General features: G+C 38.9%; 1 protein-coding gene across 1 annotated transcript in view; it reads right to left on the reverse strand.

The window, feature by feature from the left end:
* Positions 1 to 1,734: 1,734 nt before the first annotated feature.
* ICE1 (interactor of little elongation complex ELL subunit 1) overlaps positions 1,735 to 13,299 on the reverse strand; it is a 63,097-nt gene continuing 51,532 nt past the window's right edge. Inside the window, exons 16-19 of the mRNA XM_074387359.1 lie at positions 12,233 to 12,423; positions 10,235 to 10,341; positions 5,184 to 5,282; positions 1,735 to 2,800 (exon numbers count right to left, since the gene is read on the reverse strand). Of these exons, the coding sequence (XP_074243460.1) occupies positions 2,619 to 2,800; positions 5,184 to 5,282; positions 10,235 to 10,341; positions 12,233 to 12,423 (579 nt within the window). The 3' untranslated portion in view covers positions 1,735 to 2,618. The remainder of the gene's footprint in view (positions 2,801 to 5,183; positions 5,283 to 10,234; positions 10,342 to 12,232; positions 12,424 to 13,299) is intronic.

Genomic DNA, 13,299 nt, shown 5'->3' on the forward strand with positions numbered 1-13,299 from the left:
CTGGCCGCATGGGTAGCCAAGTGCCTGGATGGCGAATGATCACCAAGGTTACTCCCACGCCACCTCCTGCCCTGCCTTTCATCTTCTCCCTCTCCCACGGTCCTTCAACTTATAGGAGGTACTGAAGGGGTTATTTTTCTCCCTAGGAGAATGCAGAAACACAGAGCTTGAAGTAGGCTCCATACGCTATCAACTTCCAAAGCTCTGCCGCATCCCTTCTATAGAATTTTTCCTGTAAAGGATCCCCGCCATCTCCACTTAGAGGCCTCATGGTTCCCATGTTCCAAAGGAAAAGCTCGAGAGTCTCGATTCCTACCATCTGTAACTCCTAAACCTGTGCACCTGTCCCCAACCTCAGGCGCTCAACTTAGTACCCTCGGGGTCTTCCTTGATTCTTACTCGCCACTTCATGAACACAGCATCAATTTTACCCCGATAGATGTGAAGTCCATCTGCTCTTAATCATCTGCACCCTCACCACCATCAATCAGCTCCCAGCTCCACCTGCTGCAGTTGCCTCCAAACAGGTCTCTCCAATTCACTTCTTTTTTTTTTTTTTTTTTTTTCGCTCTTGTTACCCAGGCTGATCGGCTCACCGCAACCTCCGCCTCCTGGATGCAGGCAATTCTCCTGCTCAGCCTCCTGAGTAGCTGGGATTACAGGCATGTGCCACCATGCCCAGCTAATTTTTTTTTTTTTTTTTTTTTTTTTTTTTTTTGTATTTTTAGTAGAGACGGAGTTTCACCATGTTGACCAGAATGGTCTCGATCTCTTGACCTCGTGATCCACCCACTTCAGCCTCCCAAAGTGCTGGGATTACAGGCATGAGCCACCGCATCCGGCCTCCAATTCACTTCTTGCCTTTCTCACATCCCCTTTCCTCAGAACAGCCCTGGGGAACTATCATATGTGACACCTCCGCTCAAATCTCCCTGGAGCCTCCACTGTCACTCAGCATGAAAGTGCTCCTAGCTGTCCTGAGTGGCTCGCAATTTCTTATTTAACCTGATCTCAGCACTCACAGGATTGTTGCCTTGCAGGGCTGCACTCCCTAGTCCGGCAGGGACATTCCTCCTGCCTGCTTTCAAGACTGGGTCCCTCCATCCAGGTCCTTGTAATGTTTCCTCCTCAAAGACCCCGGTGACCAACACATGGAAAGAGGTGTCTACTCTGCTACTCTATATGCAAATCTCCATGTTTTCTTTGTTGCTATTTCCCCTATTTATGATTGTTGTATTTACTGGGTGATTACTTGTTTAGGATTCTCCTCTACCCAAACACCCTGTGACTGGGTCCTCCCAGCAAGGTACCTGGCAGAAAGAATATGCTCAATATATTGGTAGTAAGAATGCCTCTATCAACACAAAGCTTCCAAAAGGGCGACCGAGTGATTTAAAGATTTCAGTTATGCCCGTTGTAATTACTTAAGGAAGGAGTAACAAAACTGCTGCCAAATGCAATTGTCAAAGGGCAGCAATTGTAATTAAACAAAAAAATCACATCATGAGTACCTGTGAGCACTTAATTATCTGGCATCTGTTATCACTAAAGAGCATCTCCATAAATACTCAAAGCCGGGTGGGTAAGTATCCACAATGCAATGTTTGTATCACCAGGAAGCAAGTCTCCGTAGGAATGATCATCTTCTTCTATCTTTGGCTGGAGTGTCTTCTTCACCTTCGGTGGAGCGCAAGTAATGCCCAGTGTCACTCTAATCATCACAACAGTAACATCTATGGCTTACTTTTATTTTTTATTATAAAAAACACATACAAGAGTTTTAAGAAATAATGAATATAAGACAAATCAAAACCATGGTGAGTTATTAAACCCAGTTTCTATATACAAATACTAAAATTCCGAAAGTGGAATATCATCAAATGTGAGACACATCATAGCACAGTCCGTATGTACACGGCACAGAGCTCTCCTGCGCTCATCTGTGAACTGCTCATTTACATGTCACTGATCATAAACATCTGCAAGGGAACTTCTGCTCTTCAGTTCTCCTCTTCCTGATACACTGTCACATATTTTTAAGGAACTTTAGGGATATGAAGAAAATGCATTAAAGTGAGTTTCTGCTAAAAGATCTCCATGTTTTGCTCTGATCACTTACGCACTACATCTTGAGAACAACTTTTGCAGCTCATTTCCAGCTAAGATAGCAGAAAACTCTAAGTTTTTGCCAATTTATTTTTTACTAGTCACTCATTGGAGCACAAGTCCAACAATAGCTCAGGAACTAAACCCTGTTTTTATATTGGTAAATTCATTATAAAATGCCACTCAATTTTAAAAAGCCACTAAAAGGACACTTTCTGCAGCAAAAAAAGGGCTAAGTTCAAGTTTTTGTTGTTTGACCAAGACACAATAATATAACCCATATGTCACATAATCACAACAGCCTTTTAAGTGAAATGTATGAGATTTAGGGAAAAACGACTACGGGACTGCTTGTTTCTCCTGCCTCCTTGTCGAACAGTAAGGAGAGCCTCTGGTCTGTTTTATCTATTTTGTCTTTCTTTTTTAAATCTCCCTTGTATTCTCAAAGCTGATCAAACTATTCGTGTTCAAAATGTGTCAAGGCACTTCTCAAGCCTCAGTGGCAACCCGGGTCAGCCAAGGCCCTCTGTGCTAAGGGCACTGACTTCCTCTAAGCAACTGACAATCGCAGACGGAACACTTTTGGAGGCCTCTCTCCGCCAGGCTTCCAGGATCTTGGAAATTTCTGCTGGATTGCTGGGACTCAAGTCACAAAGAGCATACACGGCTGCTAACTGTATACCCCACGGTATATCTGAAAAGAAATGTCAAATCAGTCATAAAACAAGAAAATATCTGTTACTCAAAATTTTAGTGATGTCACCTACTGAAATACTATTCAAATACAGAATACTTTCTGCCAGCAATGAAAATTAAATATTTTTTAAAAACCCACAATCAAAAAATTGATTTAAGACCTGTCTACAAAAAAAAAAAAAAAAAAAAAAGGCCTGGCAGCAGCTGTCCATAGCTTCCTGGCCCAGCAGTGTCCTAAGGACTGCTGGTATGTTTCTAAAAGGGAGAGGGCCTCAAGGTTCCCAGTCACCCATGGCCACCACTGAGCTGCCCAAAACAGTTCTGGAAGGATGACACCCCATATTTAAGTTTTAATAAACTGTGATCCTAAAATATTTATTAAACTTATGACTCTATGAGATATGCAAAGAAGTATTTATAAATAGACTTTGGAAATGAAAAGCATAATAAAATGAGATAGAATGGAAAACTGTTTTTGTATCATACCATTCTTTCACAAACTACAGTATAGTATATGATTCTAGATTATAGCTAGGTTATACGTTACAGTATATTATCACAGTTCTTTTAAGGTAAGTTTATTTCCAAGTTATTAAAATTTAATTTAGTTAAAATTTAACTTACTTAAATAATTTAGGTAAAACAATTTAAAAGTTAAAGTTTATTAACTACATATAGGTTGTGTATTCCTACTCCAAAAATATAAAATCCAAAATGCTCCAAAGCTGAAACTTTTGGAGCACCAACAAGACCCACAAAGGAAATACTTCAGGATTCTGATTTTATGGTTAGAGACACTCAACTGGTAAATAGAAAGGATATATTCCAAAATCTAAGAAAATCTGAATCTATACTTCTGGTCCCAGCATTTCAAATAAAATACACTCGATGTGTATCTCAGTTTTCTCCAACAAAGCAAACTAGCACCATTTCAAACAACACAAAAGCCCACACATTCAAACATTAATGCTGAAAATGCAGGGAGAACTGCACCTCTTAAAATTATTTCCCCCTGTAAACTACAAGCAATGAGAAAGCACAGAGTATGGCATGTAGTAAGGCCAAGACTCAAACGAATAAAAAAGTTTAACAGTGAGAGAAGCACAAGAGGTTAGAGAGAATTTTACTAAATAAGAGCATGTGGCACTGTTTAAAGAGCTAGGGCTCTGAAGAGGGACAGGCCTGGGCAAGCAGCTGGAATGGCACTCCCTAGCCTCGCCTTCAGCAAATCACTCTTCTCTCTGAGCTTTAGTTTCCTCCCGCATAAAAGAAAGACAATGCCATCCAGTCAGATGGCTGTCTTGGGGTTCTTATCACGCTGTGGGGCAGTGGCATGCACAGGGTCTAATCAAAGCAGTACCCAACATCAGCTCCTCCTCCTCCGTCATGGGGATGAGGATTACCACAGCTTCTAGGTCACACTCACCCCAGGATCAGAGTAAGCCTGCATCTATTGGCAAGACAACCCATCAGCCATTATTCTGGCTACTTTCTTTTATGTCAATATACAACCTCAGCTGTAAAGAAGTACACTGTCATATGGAAGAAATGTGCATCACTTCAGCAGTTGTCCTAAAGGTAAAGAAGGTTATTTCAGAGAAAGCAGCTCAATGAGAAGGTTATTTCAGAGAAAGCAGCTTAATGAGCACTGTTCTCATTAAGCTCAATACACAGTCTCCCACTGAAAGTTGAAGACAAATAACCTACCATGTTAAGATAATCTTGGGTGTTACACAGTATTTAAAATGTCGCTTTGTTCATTTCTGATGGAATGTTATTTAATTATTCCTTGATTATACAATATTCAAAACAGAAACTAGATTCATCCCTTGTCAGAGTTACTTTGAGTTAAGCTTTTCCCACAAAAGAATAAGACATAAACTTACATGCTGTGCAATATGTAAATGATAACAGAAATCCCCACCACGAAGCCCTGCTTACAAGGTTACCAGGTTTCCAGGCTCTCTTCAGATGCTCAGTACTCTATGATACCTGGCATCTCACTGTACATCACTGATTGCATTCTGTCAAGACACAGAACCATCCAGGAGGCCTCGCAGAAAGCCCAGGTTAAGTCACTTGCCAGAGATCACACAGTACAGAGTTTTAGAGGCAGCATGTTAGCCCCAGGAAAAGAGAGTTCCTTCTTCCTTAGGGAAGCAGTGCCCAACAGGGCAAATGACTGTCATTTAAGTAAATAACACCATAAAATACACACACACATTCTAATATTAATGCTGAAATGTTTTGCAAATACCCGCTAATCTATGAGGCAGCCAGAGAAGCAGCACAGAGCACAGCACACTGTAAGGACCCCAAGAAAGGTTTAACTATGAGAAACACAAGTTACTTGAAAGTAATTTTAATAAACATAAGTTTACCTTCATCGTGAGCATGCTGTATAAACATACCGATAACCGAACTAATGTTTTTCACAGCAGATGGAAATCCTTCTTTCAAACCCAACTGGCCTAAACGACCTAAGGGAAAGAAAACAAAATGTCAACAGTCCAGTGAAATGCTGATTAACTTTTCATAAGAATTTAAAGCTCCATTTCTCTTACAGGAGGTGATCAAAATGCCTAATCATTTCTTCTTGCATTCACCTATACTAGACAATATACTGTGTTGCTTTCTAAGTTATAATGGAATAAACAGAATTTAGAAGAAAGAATGGTTTCACTAGGGCCAATGTGAAAACACCTGACTTCTGTTAACAGATCAAAGATAAGACTATGGCCCCACCAAAATACGTATTTTTAGTCTGACACTTCGGCAACTGCTATTACACTACAGAGCAGTAATTCTCAAGTGTAGTCTGCAGAAACCTTAGAGTCCTCTCAGTCAAACTACTTCACAACAATGCTAAGAAGTTATCTGCCTTCCTCCCAGTGCTGAGATGTGGTCTGATGGTGCAAAAGCCACAGCAGATCAAACTACTGGACTCTGAGTACAAGTCAAGACAATGGCACCTTGATAATCAGAGTTACTCTCCACTGCCAGGTGCTCACAGTTAAAAAGCCAATTTCTCTTAGTCACGATTACTCTCACTAAACCTGGACGCCTAAGCACAGGACTCTGTCACATGCTGTACACGGCACAGGAAGTACTCCCCTGTACACCGAGTGCACTGGTCGTTGTGAAGAAATGCCCTTATGCAATTGGATGCAACTTTGCAAAGGAATGGTGAGCTAACACAGTTCCAAAGGAAAGGTGACAGAATCGCTAAGAGAATAGACAGAAATCACTGAATAATGGCTACTTCAGTCTGATCTGTAGAAACCTAACATGTGACATAGTGTTTTTCTAGTTCTAGGTTCCAGTTAATACCAGTAGGGGCAAATTATTCAGGATTTTATGAGCTCTTTGGGGAAGAAAGATGGTACTCTACAGCTTTACATAACACTGAATCCAGTGGCAGGCAAATTTCTGTCCCAACTTTGCTACCTTTCCACTGGATGGCTTTAGACAAAGGCTTAACCTTTTTAGGTCTCAACTCTGCCAAGAAATGAGCACTGCAGTGTGATGAGTTTCTATCCTCCTCATTTCTGTGACTCCAGAGCAATTCAAGCATTCCACAAAATACTCTTTAATAGTTTATCATTAAGGTATGTTGGAGTAAACCCCATATACTAACCCAGTGACCATTTGCTAACAGCAATGCTCACAACCTGAATCCAACATTACATATCACAAGTCTCACTGACAATAAAGCTTGTTTTATTTTCCATGGAGTAAAAATCTCATTAATAGGATGTGTAAATTTTGAATTAATAAAGACAATTCCTTTAATATTATTAAATCACAGCCTACCAACTTGATTTTTTACTCAATTTTTCAATCAAGGTCCGGTTCAGAAATGGCAAGAAAGTTCACTAAGTTTCTCTTAGGAACAATTCAAACTCCCAATCCAGATGGGTGTGTGTGTGTGTGTGTGTGTGTGTGTGTGTGTGTGTGTGTGTGTTGGGGGTGGGGATGTTAATGTCACTTCTTAGAAATCTGCCAGGCCTAAACAGCAGGCCTCACTCACTTTCACCCCTTGCCCTCAGCCCACACTACGGTCCTTGTCACCCGGCAACTGCTTGTTTCTGAGTCTCACCTCCTCCATGCAGTGCCACGGCACCAAAGACAGTCAGGACCAGGCTCTACTGCCGCTCTCCTCCACTGGCACACCTGTGCACACATGGTAGCCCGCTGCGCTGTGCTCCAGCCTCCCCACACCCATATTGCTCATGCATACGAGTTCATCAGAAGACCTGAGAAGGGCTTAGTCTTCCTGACTTTGCTCTTATTCCGACATTACGCTTTCTAATTATCCATCCTCTGAGCGGCTTTTATATGTTTATATATTAGCATTTTATTACACTGATATTGTCAATTATGTATTATTAATTATAAATTATTCTTATTCTCTATAATTGTTATATATCACTCTTAATTATATAAGTATGCATATATTAATCTTAATATAGATTATTAAAGAGTCAAATTATTTGGCTTTCAATAGGCAGAATTCTAAAGATTCAAAGGACAGACTTAATCTGAAAAGGATTACAAGTCACATTTTCTTCCAGTTTTCCCAGCACCATTTATTAAACAGGGAATCCTTTCCCCATTTCTTGTGTTTGTCAGCTTTGTTGAAGATTAGATGGTTGCAGACGTGTGGTGTTATTTCTGAGGTCTCTGTTCTGTACATTGGTCTATATGTCTGTTTTGGTACCAGTACCATGCTGTTTTGCTTACTGTAGCCTTGTAGTAATAGTTTGAAGTCAAGTAGTGTGATACCTCCGGCTTTGTTCTTTTTGCTTGGGAGTGTCTTGGCTATATGAGCTCTTTTTCTGTTCCATATGAAATTTAAAGTAGTTTTCTCTAATTCTGTGAAGAAAGTCAATGGTAGCTTGATGGAAATAGCATTGAATCTATAAACTACTTTTGGTAGCATGGCCATTTTCACAATATTGATTCTTCCTATCCATAAGCATGGAATGTTTTTCCATCTGTTTGTGTCCTCTCTTATTTCTTTAAGCAGTGGTTTATAGTTCTCCTTGAAGAGGTCCTTCACATTCCTTATAAGCTGTATTCCTAGGTATTTTATTCTCTTTGTAGCAAATGCGAAAAGGTGTTAACTCATGATTTGATTCTGTGCTTGTCTATTATTGGTGTATAGGAATGCCTGTGATTTTTGAACACTGATTTTGTATTCTGAGACTGCTGAAGGTGCTTATCAGCTTAAGGAGTTTCTGGTCTGAGACTATGGGGTTTTCTAAATATATAATCATGTCATCTGCAAACAAGAGACAATTTGACTTCCTTTCTTCCTATCTGAATACCTTTTCTTTCTCTCTCTTTCCTGATGGCCCTAGCCAGAACTTCCAATACTATGTTGAATACGAGTGGTGAGAGAGGGCATCCTTCTTATGCTGGTTTTCAAAGGGAACGCTTCCAGCTTTTGCCCACTCTGTATGCTATTGGCTATGGGTTTGTCATAAATAGATATTAAGCTGAGATACATTCCATCAATACCTAGTTTACTGAGAGTTTTTAGAATGAAGGGATGGTGAATTTTCTTGAAAGCCTTTTTGGCATCTATTCAGATAATCACGTAGTTTTTGTCACTGGTTCTGTTTCTGTGATGGATTACATTTCCTGATTGGAGTATGTTGAACCAGCCTCGCATCCCAGGGATGCAGCTGACTTGACCGTGGTGGATACGCTTTTTGATGTGCTGCTGGATTTGGTTAGCCAGTATTTTATCGAGGATTTCTGCATCGATGTTCACTGGAGATATTGGCCTGAAATTTTCTTTTTTTGTTGTCTCTGCGAGGTTTTGGTATCACAGTGATGCTGGCCTTATAAAATGAGTTAGGAAGGATTCCTCCTTTTTCTATTGTTTGGAATAGTTTCTGAAGGAATGGTAACAGTTAATCTTTGTACCTCTGGTAAAATTCGGCTGTGAAGTCATCTGGTCCTGGGCTGTTTTTGGTTTGTAGGCTATTAATTACTCAGTTTCAGAACTGGTTTTTGGTCTATTCAGGAATTCGACTTCTTCCTGGTTTAGTCTTGGGAGGAGGTATGTGTCCAGAAATTTATCCATGTCTTCTAGATTTTCTATTTGCATAGAGGTGTTTATAGTATTCTCTGATGGCAGTTTGTATTTCTGTAGAATCAGTGGTGATATCACCCTTAACATTTTTTCTTATGTCTATTTGACTCTACTGTCTTTTCTTCTTTACTAGTCTGGCTAGCAGTCTATCTATTCTGTTAATCTTTTCCAAAAAACCAGCTCCTAGATTCAATGATTTTTTGAAGGGCTTTTTGTGTCTAAGAGAGCTTTCTAATTAACAGATCTCATCACTGATAATTCTGCAGAGCCTGGACAGCGACTTGTTGAAGATAAGACAAAAAATAAATAAAAATAAAAACTAAAGATTTGTAGAAGATAAGTAAAAACAAAAACTAATGATACATAGGAAATAAGGAAGGAGAACCAAGTGGCCACTGAGGTCCTCTTTAAATATGAGAGAATCCATGTCTCATTTAAAATATTTTTAAACAATCATTTAACTTCTGTAATTCACTTAGGTGACCCTTTTGGGCAAGTATGAAAAATCTGGAGCAGGTAGTGTGAAGCTAACCTGGATATAGTTTGTATATCCACCCCTGCCCAAATATTATGTTGAATGGTAATCATCAATGCTGGAGGTGGGACCTAGTGAGAGGTGTCTGGATCACAGGAGCAGATCCCTCATGAATGGTGAATGGTTTGGGCCATCCCTGTGGTGAGCAAGCTCTTGCTCTGGGTTCACAGGAGATCTGATCATTTAAAAGTGTATGACACCTCCCCGCCACCTGTTGGTCACTTCTGCTTTCCACACGTAATGTGTCTGTTCCCCTAGCACCTTCCACCATGACTGACAGCTCCCTGAGGCTTCCCCAGAAGCCAAGCAGATGCCAGCACTGTACTTCCTATAAACTCTGCCGAACTGTGAGCCAATGAAACCTCTTTATCAATTATCCCATCTCAGACAGTTTTTTATAGCAATGCGAAAATACTTAATCCTTTTAGAAACCAAATGAAACTACCCTTTTAGAAACCAAATGAAACTACAGTATAATTTATAACAACTTATATATCCTAGTGTTTATGTACATTATTATTAGTATTTAAGAAGAGGTCAATTATAACATAAATACACTGCTGTGAAAAATCTTAATCTCTGAAAAGAATGGATAAAACAATAATTTATAAAGAAAGAGAAAGGAAGATGACTTAAGCACAAAATTATCTACATTGATGGTTGTGAAATCAGTCATTATGGGAAATTTTCAAAGTCAACATATGTTATTATATAATTACTCTCCACTTTACCACCAAGATATCAATAACAAGAAAAAACAAACAAACAAACACAAACAAAACCAAACAACTTACCAATCAGCCTCAGTATTGAGGCTATAATAATATCAGGAGTATACGCAATGTTCGCATGTCCTTTTCTGTATTTAATCCACTTATCCATTACAGGCCACAGCTCCTTACTATAAAATAACAAGAAGAAAAGATGTGTGGTCATCATCACTCAAAACAATATTAATAACTTATCTTATAAAGGTCCTTAAGCAATTAGTGAAACCGAGTAACTGCTGAGGATATAACATTGTAAGTTCAAATGAGAACAGATACTGGACACTCACATCTTCTCCAATAGGACAGCTGTGCCTATGCTAGCTTAAACATGGCTGCAAATTCAGTGTTTGCATCTTTGTTCTAACTCTACTTAGTGAGGCTTTGCACATAGAAGCTGAACAGCATCTCCAGTGTCCCAGAACGAGGAAGTGGTAGAGTCTGAGATTTCACTTGGACTCTCTAGGCACAAAAGCAGCTCCTGAATTCTAGAAGCCCAGTTAACTGGCAGGATCATAAACAAAGCTGTGCCTGTAAAAAGAGCTAAGCCAGAGGAAAACCATAATTTCAGTAACCAAGTAACACTTTAGATGGATAAAAGAAACTCTCCACTGACTGAAAACAGTGCTGTCCTCTTTGTCTTGTTTTTTCAAAAATGTATCTATTTTCATGGCATTCATAAAGCATCGCTAGAAAAGCTGAATGTAGACAAAAGAGAAAAGGTAATTAAAAGCACTCCAAATCCAGTCTCAAATCATTATTATTCTTCTAATTCTGGCTTTTCTTCTAGATACTCCCCTGTCTCTACAAATATAAACAACTTGGAGAGAGCCACCAGTTCTGAGGAAGGGAGCAGAGTCTGCCATCACTCAGGTAGAGATCCTCATGTTTGATGCCGTCTTCACCACCAGTGCAGGGATCATGAACCAGTCATCTCTGATGGGAACCAGTCCTGGTCTCTTCATGCATAATTGGAGCTAGCAGGGCCCCTGCCTCGTGCGTTCCCATTAGGATTCAGAAAGCTGAGGCCCAAAGGGCACCCTGACACATTATACAGACTGGCACTAAACAGACTGTTGTGTTATTCTCTTATTTAGTAACAGACTGGGAAATACTTTTCCATTTCAATACATAGTAATCCATTCACACCTAGGAGATATACAGCTATTATCTCACAGAGGTGTGCCATGATTCGATTCCTTCCTGTCTGACATTCAGTTGTCTAATCTTCTCTTAGTGTCAAGATATGAATAAGAGTAACAGACAACCTTGTACACACATGGATCCACGGACAAGGTAACTCCTACAGCTTCAAGCAGCTCAAGGATATGGATTTCAAACTTTTGATTAATCCTTTTTAAGGTCACCAACTCCCTTAAACCAGCCTTTCTCAGCCAGGGTTCCACAAGAAAATTAAGACCTACAGAAAAATTATTTGAGTAACAATTTTCTCCATTCTCCCAGAGATGATATGAAGCTAGTATGAGAATTACAGATGCACAGAGAAAAGTCAATTTACTACATATAATGAATGCCTGAGAGCTTAATTTTCTCCCAGGTGGGAGGAGCTGCTGATTTATAATTTTGAATTTCTCTTCCCTTTAATTTTTCTGAGTATCTGTATATTATGATAATGATCATTAATTTCATTAAACATACATTCGCCAAGTGCTCCCCTTGTGTAGGCACCGTTTCCCACGCTAAGGATACACCGTGAGACAAACAAAGCCACCCTACACCCTCCCAGAGTCACTTCTTTTAGAGAGAGAGAGATGATAAAGAGCAGAATAGAGCAAAAAGTAGTGACCAGTACGAAAGAAAATTAAAACAAGATAATGTGATAGTGATGAAAGTGTCTTAAGGGTAGTTTCATTAACTCTTATAAAATAAAAAGTGTCACTTGTTAATGTTTCATCTGCTTACACGCTTATACAATAAAAATGATTCAAACCACAATTCAGCATTGAACAATTCAACCTTACAATTCAAATAACGGATCTTTATTTAAGTCAGTAAATAACTAACCTTATAATGTTATCATGTGTCCAGATCCATTTCTGATGGCAGCAGAGCAGATCAATGGCAAATATGTATTCCCAAGTGTTATCGCTTAGGTCTTCACCAAATTTTTCACTGGACTGAAATTCTGTTTTTGGACATAACTGTATGGTCAAAAGCAGCTTAGAAACCATGAAGCCAACATCTACCGGGGCATTCTAGCAAATAAAAAAAGAAATAAAATAAAATCTGGAGTTTCAAATATAATGCATCTTACCTTAGTTATCTAAAAGACTATAATACGCATTCAGTGACTAATCATTTAATCTTAACTTTTTAAAATAGTCTGAATAAGGAACCATGTTTATCTTAGTCATAGAATGGTTACAGAACAGTGGTTGAATGAGCCAGATTAAAAAGCTATCTAGGCAGGATGCAGAATCTAATCAGGTAGAAAAGATCTTACCTGTAATCCAGATAGGAAAGCACAGTTTCATCAACTCAAATCAAAGAATTAAAGTTAGAAAGCTAGTTATAATTATAAAAATAAATATTTACAAATTAAATTTGATTATTTTCCTGATATCAAGGATCAGTCTGCCTTTTCAAGAAATTCATAAAACTGAATCAGACAGTAATGAATTCTTATATTTGGCTTCTTTCACACCTGTGTATAATGTGTCGTAATATTTATCCATAGTGTTGGATGAAAGAGTAGTTTGAACTCTTTTTTTTTACTGCTGAGTAGTAACCAATTATATGAATATATTACTGTTTATCAATTCACCACTTTTGCCTGTTGTTAATGCTGCTATGAATATTCATTTACAAGCCTTTGTGAGGATGTAAATTTCACTTCTCTTGAAAATACCTAAGAGTGGAGCTCCTGGTCTTTTGCTAAGAAAAGGTTTAACTTTACAAGAAGCTGCCCAACTATTTTGCAAAGTGGTCATGTCATTTAACATTTCCACTAGCACTATATGAGAGTTTCATTATAAAAATAATACACATATAATACTCAATACACTTAATACAAGAAAGGCTTGGGCTTGGATATTTGCTTTATTATTAGAAGGGCTCAAGAAGTAAACCTG

This window comes from Saimiri boliviensis, chromosome 1 (assembly GCF_048565385.1).
Source record: "Saimiri boliviensis isolate mSaiBol1 chromosome 1, mSaiBol1.pri, whole genome shotgun sequence".
Lineage (NCBI taxonomy): Eukaryota > Metazoa > Chordata > Mammalia > Primates > Cebidae > Saimiri > Saimiri boliviensis.